Source organism: Convolutriloba macropyga, chromosome 10 (assembly GCF_964194025.1).
Source record: "Convolutriloba macropyga chromosome 10, txConMacr16.3, whole genome shotgun sequence".
Taxonomy (NCBI): Eukaryota; Metazoa; Xenacoelomorpha; order Acoela; family Convolutidae; genus Convolutriloba; species Convolutriloba macropyga.
The window spans coordinates 25,083,106-25,098,822 of record NC_134477.1 but is presented as its reverse complement, the minus strand read 5'-3'; the positions used below and the strand labels follow the sequence as shown (position 1 = coordinate 25,098,822).

Below are 15,717 nucleotides of genomic sequence, written 5' to 3'. Positions count from 1 at the left end.
CTCAGCAAAGCAATTCAAAATGAACAGAGTTAGTACAAAAATGGATGTCAGTAATAGAAACGGGATAAACCCATAAAGCCCAATTTTAGATGCCCGCTATTTGAACGTTGTTCCTATAAGTCTTAGTTACCACCTCTAATGCTTATTGGTGTTGATAGTAGCCCCTGTAGCCTCTCTCTAAGAAACAGAAGTATGTTCAACTACGAAATGCCATCAAAATAATTCGGACTTAAAAAATGTTTTTGTACAAAAATCTTTTTTTCTTCAATATCTTCTGTTATTTCAATCCCAATCATGCTTATTGGAATCAACGGCGGCTATTTTCCGGCAATCTGCCGGGTATGTTTCAACATTTTACATGAAGTCTTTTTGACTTCTCTAGGCTGAATTAATTATTCACTCATTCTGCTCAAAGTGCTTTTAAACAGCAGATGCTCCCCAAAACAGTCTGATATGAACGGAGCTTAGTTGCTATCCATACTGCTGTAGCGCTTCTATTTTTACAATTCAAAGAATTTGAATTGTATTGGAGCGCTGTCTTTTTTTTAAGATCTGTTCAAACGTTTTCATGATTTTTGAAGTCAAATTGGAGTAGTGATTTTGGTCACGCCGAAACAGGAAGTGGAGCAAAAAAGCGAGTGTTTTCTGAGGCGTGAAATTGTTTCGCTCTAATTTTAAAGTAGTGAGAAAACAGTATTTGAACAAAAATTCGCTTTCTCGCTAGTGGTTTTTTATTCACATGCGGCAATTTCACTGATTTTTACTCTTTTTTTGCATTTTTTTGGATTGCATTTTTTTCTAAATGGTTTTCCCAATCCATTTCTTGTTATTCTAAATCTAGTTTTTTTTGTTTGAACCAAATTTCAATTTATCGCTAATGGTTTTTTGTTCACATGATGCATTTTGACATTGGTTTTCTGATTTTTATTTCGATCTGATTTTTTTAGAAATGGTTTTCCCAATCCACTCATAGTCCGTTCTAGGTCTAATTTTTTGTGTAGTTAATGATAAATCTTTGTTTTGTACGGCAGGACTTGTCCTGCTAGGTTTTTTACTTCGTCGAATAAAAATTTTTCGCTTTACCTTAGTTCACAGCTTGTTCAACATTTTGCGTGAAGTCTTTTTGACTCCTGAAGGCTAGTTTTACTCTTCTGTCATTCTTCTAAAAGTGTTTTCAGACAGTGGTTGCTTAGGAAAGCGATTCAAAATGAACAGATTCAGTATCAAAAAACGAAAGCAGAGATAGAAACGGAATAAGCCCATGAAGCCCAATTTTAGATGCCCGTAACTCGAAATTTGTTCTTCTAAGTCTTAGTTACCATCTCTAATGCTTATTGGTATTTATACCAGCCCCTCTGTCGTCGCAGTAAGTAACAGGAGTATGTTCAGCTCCAAAATGACATCAAAATATTTCGCACTTTAAAATTGTTTGTACAAAAAACATTTGTTCACTAGTTTTTCTTCTTTCAATCCCCATCTTGGTTATGAGAATCAAAGACAGCTATTTTCCGGCAATCTGCCGGGTATGTTTATTGGAAGAAAATGGTATGGCATAGTTTACGTAGATAGGTTTGGTTTTTGCATTGTAAATTAGAGCCTTTTCGTTTCTGAGTTGTTTTGAAGTTCTTGCTCTCTGTGGATTTTGAAATGACTTTTGTTTTTGGAAAAACAGATCACGGGTGTTCCATGGTACGGTTCGAAAATTATGATCTATACTAAAAATCTAGCATGGGCAAATAGTTCTGGTTTTGGTTTGATTTATCACTATGTTCATTTAATTGTTTTTCTTTTGTCTCGGCGACTGTTTCGTAATGGCAGATAAGTATGAGAAAAGCGGGAATGTTTCGCTGGTGCACTGCTTCTTTTTGTACCAATATTGACTAAAAGTAATTCCTTGGCGGATTCGTTCGCGGAATTTTTTTGGCCTATGGAAAGTAGTCTGAAATTTACTCTTTAGCGTTTAGAAAAAATGTAATGTTTTCCAATTTTCAAATACAGGGGTATAGTATCTTTGGCGTTGATTTTCTAAATAGATTAGAACAGAAGCACCCTCATGTCATTGCACTCGGGCTGCCAAGAGGTATGCTGTTTGGCTAATACCTATTGCCCGAAGGCTACTTCAATTCCTTTTTCTATGCTTTTAAAGCTGGATTTCGAGAGAAATTGTGGAATTGTTGTGGTCTCAGCCGTTCCTTTGTTTGCAAGACGACTGTAACGTTATAGATGCCATCCTGCCTACTGCCGCTACAAATTTGGAAACCTGGACTGGTACAAAACTCCTCCAAAAGTACAAGACAGAGACATATACTGGAATGATACCAATGTTGTCCTTCTTGGTAAGACTAATATTGAATGCAATTCATATAAGAAACAAAAGTCTTAGTTCTACGCAAGAGTTATACGGAAAGCAGCCCATTATCAGTTTCTGGAACTGCTTACTTTTGGTAGACCATAAACCTTCATGAGGGATATTATTTAAACTTTTTTTAATGATGCATAAGTTGTAATGCAAACTCTTAAGCTATACAATCCGTTATCAGTGCTCGAACCAGCGTGTTTTTGTTCAGGCATGCTGGACGTGGCAGAGGTGCGTGAGATGCTGAGAGGGGCTCTGTTCCAGATAGAAATCCATGACCGAGATGGCAGGAAGGTCAAGCAGGAGAAACCGCCAGCTCTGTTCGGAGAAGAACCGGACGATGAGAAAATATCCAGCATCGCTTTAGTTGCAAGTTAGTGCAATATTAGTGCTCCAACTTTTTTTCAAAATGGAAAAATTTGAGAGGCCGGCTCTTTTTTCAGTATCAAAAAAAGAAACATCATTTTGTAGCCCTAGGAGGATTTTCCATGAAAAACTACAAATTTTCTGTATAGAAAAGGAAGGTGACATTTGAAGAAGTACAGGGAAAACAGGAAAAGGAAAAAAGTAAAAATTTGTACGGGGTTGGGTATTAAATTATTAATAGCCGCCGTCAGCCTCTCAACGGCTATTATTTAGGCGCTCTCCTTTTTACAATCCAAAGAATTTGGATTGTATTCGTGCGCTGTGTTTTTTTAAGATGTTTTCACACATTTTTCAGTGACTTTTGGTCTTTCAAAACGGGATAAACAGCTAAAGCCCAGCAGACATTAAGTTTCATTAGAGGCCCAAAGTGGGTTTTAGTAGCCCTTCAAGTTCAAGTGCTTACAGTGATGCAGCTGCTGGGATGGCCTTAATTTAAGGTTAAAAGGTCATTTTTAGGAGTTTTGCGATACAAAATTACTCGCTATGACCGTTTTTTGAGCAATATGCGTTGGTACAATTACAAACACGCAAAATGATACTATTTTTGCAATTATTTTCATGTTTTTTAATTGCTCTCAAACGAAGTTTGTAGCAATTATATTGGTCCTGTCGGTCTTTTTATATGCGATTTTTTGCTTGACCGATTTTTCATCTGACGTTTTTGAGTTTTCGTCCTCAAAAACTGGATAAAAGGTAGCGCCCACCGGGCATTAAGTGCTCTTAGAACCTTTCGGCTCTTTTTCAGCTCAAACATTTGGAGACTTATACTTATGGTGTGAAGGGCGGTTCTTAGAGGTTGAAGACACCCCCACTGTTGACCCCCCCCCCCACTATTGCCCCCCGGCACCGAGATTTTGCCCCCCCCCAACAAACCACTGTTGCCCCCCCGTGCTACTTTCGAACAACCGATCGCTAATAACACGCATTTTTATACTAATTTTCACATTTTTCAAGCTTTTTGAAAATGTTTGTCATTTTTTGAGTTCTTTCAGCCCTTGGTATCAAGAGTGGTTTCTTTCCAACGCCCCCCCCCCCCCCACTCCACTCACCCCACCGCCGAAGAATACTATGTTGCTCGAGAACAAAAACAATGATTTTCTTGTGCTTTTTGCAAAATTTAACATTTAAAACTAATTTGTTTGCCCTGGTTTTCAGTACTCTAGGTTTTAAGAAATATCAGTGGTTTAACGAAAGCAAGATGAAACGGCAACAAGCTTTATAAGTCTCGTGAGCAAAAATTTGTTTCTCACAACCCAAAGGATTTAGATTGTAATGGTGCGTTGTCGTTTTCTGACTCTAATATGAGTTATGGTGGTCTGTATTTTCCAGTCCAAGAGATGTGTTGTTGGAGCATTTTTGATAGACAATTGCTGAAGTGTATCAAAAGGAACCCCCTTTTTCAACCAAGTGTTTTTTCTCTATAAAAGGCCATATTTGAACGTCAGCAAATTTTTGACTATCGAAATTGAATGTTTTAGATGCATTTTTTCGTTTTAGCGGTTCAGGCACTTTTTAGACCCCGTTATTTTTTCTATCTTCTTTTGGTTGCCTTTATGTTTGAGTTGTTTTTGGTAGAGAAATTTAATTAAAATTTGATAGCTTTTTTGGTTTTAAAGTTTTTTCTGCCTAATTCTTTGGTCATTGTGCTTTTTATATTCATTTTTCAGTTAAGTTCTTTTTTTGTTTAATTAGAATATTTAAATGCTCTGTCTTACTGAGAAGATATTTGAAAGATTAATCAATCAATTTCAACTGAAAAAATTGATTTCATGAAAATTATGGAAATTGATTTTTTTAAAAGATGTGGAAACTTTTCACTATTTAGTGGATAATGGGTTTTATTAGTAATAACTGGTTAAACACCTGCGGTATGTTTGAAGAAAGAAATAAAGGATCTTTGTGGACGTGTGTTTTGGAGTGTTCTGGCTATATTTTAGTTGCTCAAACGAAGTTTGTAGCAATTATATTAGTCCTGCAAGTCTTTTGTATGCGATTTTTCGATTGACTGAATTTTTGTCTGACGCTTTTGACTTTTCGTCCTCAAAACGGGTTTAAAAGGTAGTGCCCACCGGCAGTAAGTGCTCTTAGAACCTTTCAGCTCTATTTCAGCTCAAACTGTTTTGGGACTTATACTTATGGTTCGAAGGGCGGTTCTTAGAGTTTGAAGACACCCCCACTGTTGACCCCCACTATTGCCCCCGGCACCGAGACTTTGCCCCCCCCCCCAACAAACCGCTGTTGCCCCCCCCGTGCTACTTTCGAACAACCGATCGCTAAAAACACGCATTTTTATACTAATTTTCACATTTTTCAAGCTTTTTGAAAATGTTTGTCATTTTTTGATTTCTTTCAGCCCTTGGTGTCAAGAGTGGTTTCTTTCCAACGCCCCTCCTCCCCCCACTCCACCCACCCCACCGCCGAAACATACTATGTTGCTCGAGAACAAAAATGATTTTCTTGTATTTTTTGCAAAATTTAACTTTTAAAACTGATTTGTTTGCCCAGGTTTTCAGTACTCTAGTTTTTAAGAAATATCAGTGGTTTAACAGAAGCAAGAGAAAACGTCAACAAGTTTTATAAATCTCGTGAGCAAAAATTTTTTTCTTACAACCCAAAGGATTTAGTTTGTAATGGTGCATTGTCGTTTTCTGACTCTAATATGAGTTGTGGTGGTCTATATTTTCCAGTCCAAGAGATGTGTTGTTGGAGCATTTTTGATAGATAATTGCTGAAGTGTATTTAGGACGACGAAACTGTCATTGCTGCTCTTGAAAACGTGCTTTGGTCTCAGAGGTGTGAGTTAATTGAAGAGCAGAGAAAAGAGTAATTTTCCTTCCATAATGCTTTTGAGAGAGTGTGCGTAAAGTGGTGTAAAAAGGGTGGGCGAGGAAACTTGTTTTTTTCCCTGATGTTTTTTCTGTTGCTCCAAATTGAATGGTATAAAGAAATTAGTATCTTTATCAGTAAGTTGTTGGTTAGGGTGTATGCTTATTTGATACTTCGAGTCGACTCCGGATTTCTGCGGCAACGTTTCTTTTAATCGATAGAGTTGTTCCGGAAGATGACGATAAAGTCAATGCCACACGTGTTAATGCTTTGATTTTTGGTATTTTTCAACATATTAGAGACAAGAGAGAACACAGAATTCTGGTTTTGTTTCGAGGGACGAGGAATTTTCATACCCTTTTTCAAAAGATAAGCGAGCAAAGTGGCTATAAACATTGTTGATCAAAAGGAACCCCTTTTTTTCAACCCAGTATTTTTTCTCTATAAAAGGCCATATTTGAACGTCAGCAAACTTTTGACCGTCGAAATTGAATGTTTTAGATGCATTTTTTTGTTTTAGCGTTTCAGGCACTTTTTAGACCCCGTTATTTTTTCTATCTTCTTTTGGTTGCCTTTATGTTTGAGTTGTTTTTGGTAGAGAAATTTAATTAAAATTTGATAGTTTTTTTGGTTTTAAAGTTTTTTCTGCCGAATTCTTTGGTCATTGTGCTTTTTATATTCATTTTCAGTTTTTTGGTTTTAAAGTTTTTTCTGCCTAATTCTTTGGCCATTGTGCTTTTTATATTCATTTTTAAGTTCATATTCTTTGTTTAATTAGAATTTCTAAATGCTCTGTCTTACTGAGAAGATATTTGAAAGATTAATCAATCAATTTCAACTGAAAAAATTGATTTCATGAAAATTACGGAAATTGAATTTTTTAAAAGATGTGGAAACTTTTTACCGTTTAGTGGATAATGGGTTTTGTTAGTAATAACTGGTTAAACACCTGCGGTATGTTTGAAGAAAGGAATAACAGATCTTTGTGGACGTGTGTTTTGGAGTGTTCTGGCTATGTTTTAGTTGCTCTCAAACGAAGTTTGTAGCAATTATATTAGTCCTGTGAGTCTTTTGTATGCGATTTTTCGCTTGACCAAATTTTTGTCTGACGCTTTTGACTTTTCGTCCTCAAAACGGGTTTAAAAGGTAGCGCCCACCGGCAGTAAGTGCTCTTAGAACCTTTCAGCTCTATTTCAGCTCAAACTGTTTTGGAGACTTATACTTATGGTTTGAAGGGCGGTTCTTAGAGTTTGAAGACACCCCCACTGTTGACCCCCCCCACTATTGCCCCCCGGCACCGAGTTTTTGCCCCCCCCCCAACAAACCGCTGTTGCCCCCCCCGTGATACTTTCGAACAACCGATCGCTAATAACACGCAATTTTACACGAGTTTTCACATTTTTAAGCTTTTTGAGAATGTTTGTCTTTTTTGAGTTCTTTCAGCGTTTGGTGTCAAGAGTGGTTTCTTTCCAACGCCCCCCTCCCCCCACTCCACCCACGCCACCGCCGAAACATACTATGTTGCTCGAGAACAAATTTGATTTTCTTGTATTTTTTGCAAGATTTAACATTTAAAACTGATTTGTTTGCCCAGGTTTTCAGTACTCTAGGTTTTAAGAAATATCAGTGGTTTAACAAAAGCAAGAGAAAACGGCAACAAGCTTTATAAATCTCGGGAGCAAAAATTTGTTTCTTACAACCCAAAGGATTTAGATTGTAATGGTGCGTTGTCGTGTTCTGACTCTAATATGAGTTATGGTGGTCTATTTTTTCCAGTCCAAGATATTTGTTGTTGGAGCATTTTTGATAGATAATTGCTGAAGTATTTAGAACGACGTAAATGTCATTGCCGCTCTTCAAAACGGTGTTTAGGTCAGAGGTTTGAGTCGATTGAAGAGCAGAGAAAAGAGTGAAATTCCTTCCATACTGATTTTGAGAGAGTGTGTGCGAAAAGTGGTGTAAAAAAGGTGGGTGAGGAAACTTGTTTTTTCCCTGATGTTTTTTGTTGCTCCAAATTGAATGGTATAAAAAAGTTAGTATTTTTATCAGTACGTTGTTGGTTAGAGTGTATGCTTATTTGATACTTCGAGTCGACTCAGGATTTCTGCGGCTACGTTTCTTTTAATTGATAGAGTTGTTCCTGAACATGACGATAAAATCAATGCCACACGTGTTAATGCTTTGATTTTTGGTATTTTTCAACATATTAGAGACAAAAGAAAACAAAGAGTTCTGGTTTTATTTCGATAGAAGAGGGCTTTTTCATGCCCTTTTTCAAAAGATAAGCGAGCAAAGTGGCTATGAACATTGTTGATCAAAAGGAACCCCTTTTTTCAACCAAGTGTTTTTTCTCTATAAAAGGCCATATTTGAACCTCAGCAAATTTTTGACTGTCGAAATTGAATGTTTTAGATGCTTTTTATCGTTTTAGCGGTTCAGGCACTTTTTAGACCCCGTTATCTTTTCTATCTTCTTTTGGTTGCCTTTATGTTTGAATTGTTTTGGTAAAGAAATTTAATTAAAATTTGATAGTTTTTTGGTTTTTAAGTTTTCTCTGCCTAATTCTTCGGTCATTGTGCTTTTTATATTTATTTTTCATATAAGTTAATTTTCTTTGTTTAATTAGAATATTTAAATGCTCTGTCTTACTGAGAAGATATTCGAAAGATTAATCAATCAATTTCAACTGAAAAAATTGATTTCATGAAAATTATGGAAATTGAATTTTTTAAAAGCTGTGGAATCTTTTTACTGTTTAGTGGATAATGGGTTTTATTAGTAATAACTGGTTAAACACCTGCGGTATATTTGAAGAAAAAAATAAAGGATCTTTGTGGACGTGTGTTTTGGAGTGTTCAGGCTATGTTTTAGTTGCTCTCAAAAGAAGTTTTTAGCAATTATATTAGTCCTGTGAGTTTTGTATGCGATTTTTCGCTTGACCGAATTTTTGTCTGACGCTTTTGACTTTTTGTCCTCAAAACGGGTTTAAGAGGTAGCGCCCACCGGTAGTAAGTGCTCTTAGAACCTTTCAGCTCTACTTCAGCTCAAACTGTTTTGTAGACTTATACTTATGGTTTGAAGGGCGGTTCTTAGAGTTTGAAGACTCCCACTGATGACCCCCCCACTATTGCCCCCCGGCACCGAGACTTGGCCGCCCCCCAACAAACCGCTGTTGCCCCCCCCCGTGCTACTTTCGAACAATTGATCGCCAATAACACGCAATTTTATACTAATTTTCACATTTTTTAAGCTTTTTGAAAACGCTTGTCATTTTTTGTTCTTTCAGCGCTTGGTGTCAAAAGTGGTTTCTTTCCAACGCACCCCCCCTCCCCCCCCTCCTCCACCCACCCCACCGCCGAAGCATACTTTGTTGCTCGAGAACAAAAACAATGATTTTCTTGTCCTTTTTGCGAAATTTAACATTTAAAACTGATTTGTTTGCCCTGGTTTTCAGTACTCTAGGTTTTAAGAAATATCAGTGGTTTAACGAAAGCAGAAGAAAACGGCAACAAGCTTTATGAATCTCGTGAGCAAAAATTTGTTTTTTACAACCCAAAGGATTTAGATTGTAATGGTGCGTTGTCGGGTTCTGACTCTAATATAAGTTATGGTGGTCTATTTTTTCCAGTCCAAGAGATTTGTTGTTGGAGCATTTTTGATAGATAATTGCTGAAGTATTTAGGACGACGTAAATGTCATTGCCGCTCTTGAAAACGGTGTTTAGGTCAGAGGTTTGAGTTGATTGATGAGCAGAGAAAAGAGAGTGAATTTCCTTCCATACTGCTTTTGAGAGAGTGTGTGCGAAAAGTGGTGTAAAAAAGGTGGGTGAGGAAACTTGTTTTTTCCCTGATGTTTTTTGTTGCTCCAAATTGAATGGTAAAAAAAGTTAGTATTTTTATCAGTAAGTTGTTGGTTAGGGTGTATGCTTATTTGATACTTCGAGTCGACTCCGGATTTCTGCGGCTACGTTTCTTTTAATTGATAGAGTTGTTCCTGGACATGACGATAAAATCAATGCCACACGTGTTAATGCTTTGATTTTTGGTATTTTTCAACATATTAGAGACAAGAGAGAACACAGAATTCTGGTTTTGTTTCGAGGTACGAGGATTTTTCATGCCCTTTTTCAAAAGATAAGCGAGCAAAGTAACTATGAACATTGTTGATCAAAAGGAACCCCTTTTTTCAACCAAGTGTTTTTCCTCTATAAAAGGCCATGTTTGAACCTCAGCAAACTTCTGACAGTCGAAATTAAATGTGTTAGATGCATTTTTTTTCGTATTAGCGGTTCGGGCACTTTTTAGACCCCGATATTTTTGCTATCTTTTGGTTCCCTTTATATTTGAATTGTTTTGGTAGAGAAACTTAATTAAAATTTGATAGTTTTTTGGTTTTTAAGTTTTCTCTGCCTAATTCTTCGGTCATTGTGCTTTTTATATTTATTTTTCAGTTAAGTTAATTTTCTTTGTTTAATTAGAATATTTAAATGCTCTGTCTTACTGAGAAGATATTTGAAAGATTAATAAATCAATTTCAACTGAAAAAATTGATTTCGTGGAAATTGAAATTTTTAAAAGCTGTGGAATCTTTTTGCTGTTTAGTGGATAATGGGTTTTATTAGTAATAACTGGTTAAACACCTGCGGTATGTTTGAAGAAAGAAATAGAGGATCTTTGTGGACGTGTATTTTGGAGTGTTCAGGCTATGTTTTAGTTGCTCTCAAACGAAGTTTGTAGCAATTATATTAGTCCTGTGGGTCTTTTTTTATGCGATTTTTCGCTTGACCGAATTTTTGTCTGACGCTTTTGACTTTTCCTCCTCAATAACAGGATAACAGGTAGCGCCCACCGGGCATTAAGTGCTCTTAGAGCCTTTCAGCTCTGTCTCAGCTCACACTGTTTTGGAGCCTTTTATTTATGGTTTGAAGGGCGGTTCTTAGAGTTTGAAGACACTACCACTGTTGACCCCCCTCTATTGCTCCCCGGCACCGAGACTTTGCCCCCCCCCAACAGACCGCTGTTGCCCCCCCCGTGCGACTTTCGAACAGCCGATCGCCAAAAACACGCAATTTTATACTAATTTTCACATTTTTTAAGCTTTTTGAAAATGCTTGTCATTTTTTGAGTTCTTTCAGCGCTTGATGTCAAGGGTGGTTTCTTTCTAACGCACCCCCCTCCCCCCTCCACCCACCCCACCGCCGAAGCATACTATGTTGCTCGAGAACAAGAACAATGATTTTCTTGTCCTTTTTGCAAAATTTAACATTTAAAACTAATTTGTTTGCCCTGGTTTTCAGTACTCTAGCTTTTAAGATATATCAGTGGTTTAACGAAAGCAGGAGAAAACGGCAACAAGCTTTATAAATCTCGTGAGAAAAAATTTGTTTCATACAACCCAAAGGATTTAGATTGTAACGGTGCGTTGTCCTGTTCTGACTCTAATATAGAGTTATGGTGGTCTATTTTTTCCAGTCCAAGAGATTTGTTGTTGGAGCATTTTTGATAGATAATTGCTGAAGTATTTAGGACGACGTAAATGTCATTCGCGCTCTTGAAAACGGTGTTTAGGTCAGAGGTTTGAGTTAATTGAAGAGCAGAGAAAACAGAGTTGGGCGATGAAACTTGTTTTTTTCCCTGATGTTTTTTCTGTTGCTCCAAATTGAATGGTATAAAGAAATTAGTATCTTTATCAGTAAGTTGTTGGTTAGGGTGTATGCTAATTTGATACTTCGAGTCGACTCAGGATTTCTGCGGCGACGTTTCTTTTAATCGATAGAGTTGTTCTGGAAGATGACGATAAACTCAATGCCACACGTGTTAATGCTTTGATTTTTGGTATTTTTCAACATATTAGAGACAAGAGAGAACACAGAATTCTGGTTTTGTTTCGAGGGACGAGGAATTTTCATGCCCTTTTTTCAAAAGATAAGCGAGTAAAGTGGCTATGAACATTGTTGATCAAAAGGAACCCCTTTTTTCAACCAAGTGTTTTTCCTCTATAAAAGGCCATATTTGAACCTCAGCAAACTTTTGACCGTCGAAATTAATTGTTTTAGATGCATTGTTTCGTATTAGTGGTTGAAGCACTTTTTAGACCCCGTTATTTTTGCTATCTTCTTTTGGTTGCCTTTATATTTGAATTGTTTTGGTAGAGAAATTTAATTAAAATTTGATAGTTTTTTGGCTTTTAGGTTTTTTCTGCCCAATTCTTTGGTCATTGTGCTTTTTATATTCATTTTTCAGTTAAGTTATTTTTTTGTTTAATTAGAATATTTAAATGCTCTGTCTTACTGAGAAGATATTTGAAAGATTAATAAATCAATTTCAACTGAAAAAATTGATTTCGTGGAAATTGAATTTTGTAAAAGCTGTGGAATCTTTTTGCTGTTTAGTGGATAATAGGTTTTATTAGTAATAACTGGTTAAACACCTGCGGTATGTTTGAAGAAAGAAATAAAGGATCTTTGTGGACGTGTGTTTTGGAGTGTTCAGGCTATGTTTTAGTTGCTCTCAAACGAAGTTTGTTGCAATTATATTAGTCCTGTGGGTCTTTTATGCGATTTTTCGCTTGACCGAATTTTTGTCTGACGCTTTTGACTTTTCCTCCTCAATAACAGGATAAACAGGTAGCGCCCACCGGGCATTAAGTGCTCTTGGAGCCTTTCAGCTCTGTTTCAGCTCACACTGTTTTGGAGCCTTATATTTATGGGTTGAAGGGTTGTTCTTAGAGGTTGAAGACGCCCCCCCCCTTTTGACCCCCCCCCCCCCACACACACACACACTACTATCCCCCCACCGCGCTGTTGCCACCTCCACCCCACTATTGCTCGCCCCCTCTTCATCAACCCTAGGTGTCATGGAACATCCTGTAGGGTTTTATAATAGGTTACTGCATAGTTTCTAGTGGAAGTGGAATCGTTTCAACATTTAAACATAACAAATTTCAGCATTTTTTTGACAACGTGCGTTTTTTTTTTCAATTTTTTGTGACATTTATTTTTCATTATTCACGTCTTTCCAGATGCTGGAGCTGGAAAAGGTCCTTAGGGTATTGATAATAAGATACTAAAAATTTTTTGTTTGCAATGGAATTACTTTAAATTTTTTAATATCACAAATTTTATCAATTTTTTGATAAAACTTTCGTTTCTTTCAAGTTTTTTGACAATTTTTCTTGGTTTTAAGGTTTCTTTAGCCTCAAGAGCCGATGAATTTCCTCTAGGGTTTCACAATGTTTTCTGTATGGTTTCTAAATGTAATGGAATGTTTTTCAATAATTCAATACCACGAATATAAGCAGTTTTTTTGCAAAACTTACAATACCAATTTTTTGACATTTATTGTTATTATTCAGGTTTTTCAGCCTAACAAAAAATTTCCGTTGAGGTTTGATAATTGCTGGAAGACATTTTTGAAATTTTCTTCAGTCTCAAGAGCCGCATAACCTCTTCTAGTTTTTGATTATAGGTTACTGCATAGCTTCAAGATGTAGTGGAGTGTTTTACCTGATTTAAATATCAGCAATTAAAAGTATTTGCTTTTTTTAGTATTTTTTAAATTTTTCTTATTTTTTTCCTGCACCAGGGTTCTGGGGACCTCCTCCAAGGTTTGTCGGCAAGCTTTCGCATAGTTTCTAGAGTTAATGGAATGGTAATCAATATTTTAATAATTCCAGCTTGAGCATTCTTTTGATAAAATTTGATTTTTTTTCAAATTATTGAAAATTATTATCATGTTTCAAGTTTATGGATTTTTATGAGCCAGTGAAATTGTTTAAAGCTTGAAATAGTTTTTCTGGATAGTCTCTTGAGACAATAAAATGGTTTTGAGGATTTTATTGTCTTAAATTCTAGCAAGGTTTTGTTAAAATTAGCGATTGTTTTCAAACTTTTAAAATATTTTTGTCCTTTTCTGAGTTAAGCGATCATTACCGGCCAAGGAAGCTTTTCAAGGCCTGCAGATGGGTTACTTGACATAACTCAAGGTACAAAAAATTAGTTTTGGAACATTTTTACTGCGAAATCTGGAAGCTCTTCTTTTAAATTTTGCAAATTTTTAAAATATCAGTTTTTTATTTGATTCATTGAATAACAAGGCTGGTAAACAAAAAGTTGCTGAGTTGAATCAAGCTAAAGCTAGTCTCACTAAATCGTGGCTAGCTACTGACGAAGCCAACCGGTCGTTTGAGAGCAATTTGCGCGACGGTAGTCGGTTATGTTTGAAAATTTTTGTCATTTTCCAGCCCCACGGGCCGGGAAAACTCCTTTATTGTTTAATATTTGTGCATTTTATAGTTTCTAGTAACAATGGAATGCTTTTCAACATTTTAATGCCTGAATTTTTTTTCAAGTTTTCGTCAAGTTGATTTTATCCATTCTCAAGTGCCAGAAAACCTATTCGACGGTCTGATATAAAGCTACTCTTGCAATTTTCAAGTTTTTTGAAAACATTTGTTTTTATTGTTTTTCTAGCCTCATAAGCCAGGTAACCTCCTCCAGGGTCTGATAGTATGTTATTACATAGTTGTTAGAGGCAATAGAATGGTGTTCAACATTCAAATAGACCTAATTTCTTTTTTTTGAAATTTGAAAATATTGCCTATTGATCTTTGAGCCGATTTTTTTTAAGGCTCGGAATTGTGTTACTGGATGTCCACTAAAGACACAAATCCTCTCCAGCATCAAAGACGCCCATATACTTGGCTTCCAAACGCCAAACTAGTGCTCTTCCTGTGTCTGCATCAGGCATTGGGATGGGAATTGCATATAGGACGTTTATCACTGATTTTTGAGGCCATGGGGATAGCCAGAGTTAAAGTAATCCCCGAGTCCATTGCCTCAACTTGAGTTACTAACTTAATTTAATAGTATGAGAGGATCCCCCGAAGCGGCAATGCGAGAGATTATCGGTTCTCTAGTCTATTTTGCTGCAGATGAACAATAGTCAGAATTTTGTTGAGCTGAGCGCGTGGTACCAGTGACATTGGTTGTGTTTGGTTCATAAGTGGAGTTAACGCATTGAGGATATTAATCCGAAACGTGTATAAGGCTGCACGGTATGTTTTTATGTTTGCCAAAATGGTTTGGAAAATATTTTTGAGCACTAAGCTGTGTTAGTTGATTTGCTCTCGAAGATACAAATATTGTACGCAGTTGCTCATGTGATGTATGTTCTGTCGCAGAGCCTTATATTGGCTCTCTGCAAATTCCCAATTACGGTTTTGTGTTTCTATTCGTATTGCGCTTTCTTAATCGCTTGTAGTTCACTGGACATGACAAAGTTTCTCATTATTTTGTACAGTGAACTCCTCCACGTGATCGGTCAAGTATTGGAGGTAGTTCATTGCTAGTTTTATATTCTTGATTACGTGCAATTCTCTTATCACATCCACCAAAGACAGATTTTATGAAGCAAAGCAGTTTATCACCAGCGCCAATTCCTAGAACTGCGGCTGCTAGAGCTGCGTCTGTGGTTCCTCTCGGTTGTCGTAAGTTTGAACTCATTCGACTGTTTGCCTTTGGTAAGGTGTTCATTTCAAGACGGAGGTTTTCAATGTCTTCTTGCGCTCGTTTGTTTTCCATCATTGTCTGCTGGGCTATCCAGTACAGTCCAGTTGTTGAATCAGTCGTGTTGGTAAAGTTTAATGGGCACCCATAATTTTCGGAAGTCCACATTTTTTTAATTGCCCTTGTCAGGTTTACAAGTTACTCTTCGCCTCTTTTGTATTTGGGGTACGGGACGAGAATTTACTGTTTAGTGGATAATGGGTTTTATTAGTAATAACTGGTTAAACACCTGCGGTATGTTTGAAGAAAGAAATAAAGGATCTTTGTGGACGTGTGTTTTGGAGTGTTCAGGCTAATTGCGAATTTTGTAGCAATTATATTAGTCCTGTGGGTCTTTTTTTATGCGATTTTTCGCTTGACCGAATTTTTGTCTGACGCTTTTGACTTTTCCTCCTCAATAACAGGATGAACAGGTAGCGCCCACCGGACATTAAGAGCTCTTAGAGCCTTTCAGCTCTGTCTCAGCTCACACTGTTTGGGAGCCTTATATTTATAGTTTGAAGGGCGGTTGTTAGAGTTTGAAGACACTACCACTGTTGACCCC

General features: G+C 36.8%; 1 protein-coding gene across 2 annotated transcripts in view; it reads left to right on the top strand.

Annotated features, from left to right (window-relative positions):
• LOC142348835 (uncharacterized) overlaps positions 1-15,717 on the top strand; it is a 199,139-nt gene that overhangs the window by 144,741 nt on the left and 38,681 nt on the right. For both annotated transcript variants that reach the window (XM_075400369.1, XM_075400368.1), the window contains exons 12-13: positions 2,224-2,336; positions 2,568-2,729. In XM_075400369.1, the coding sequence (XP_075256484.1) occupies positions 2,224-2,336; positions 2,568-2,729 (275 nt within the window). The remainder of the gene's footprint in view (positions 1-2,223; positions 2,337-2,567; positions 2,730-15,717) is intronic.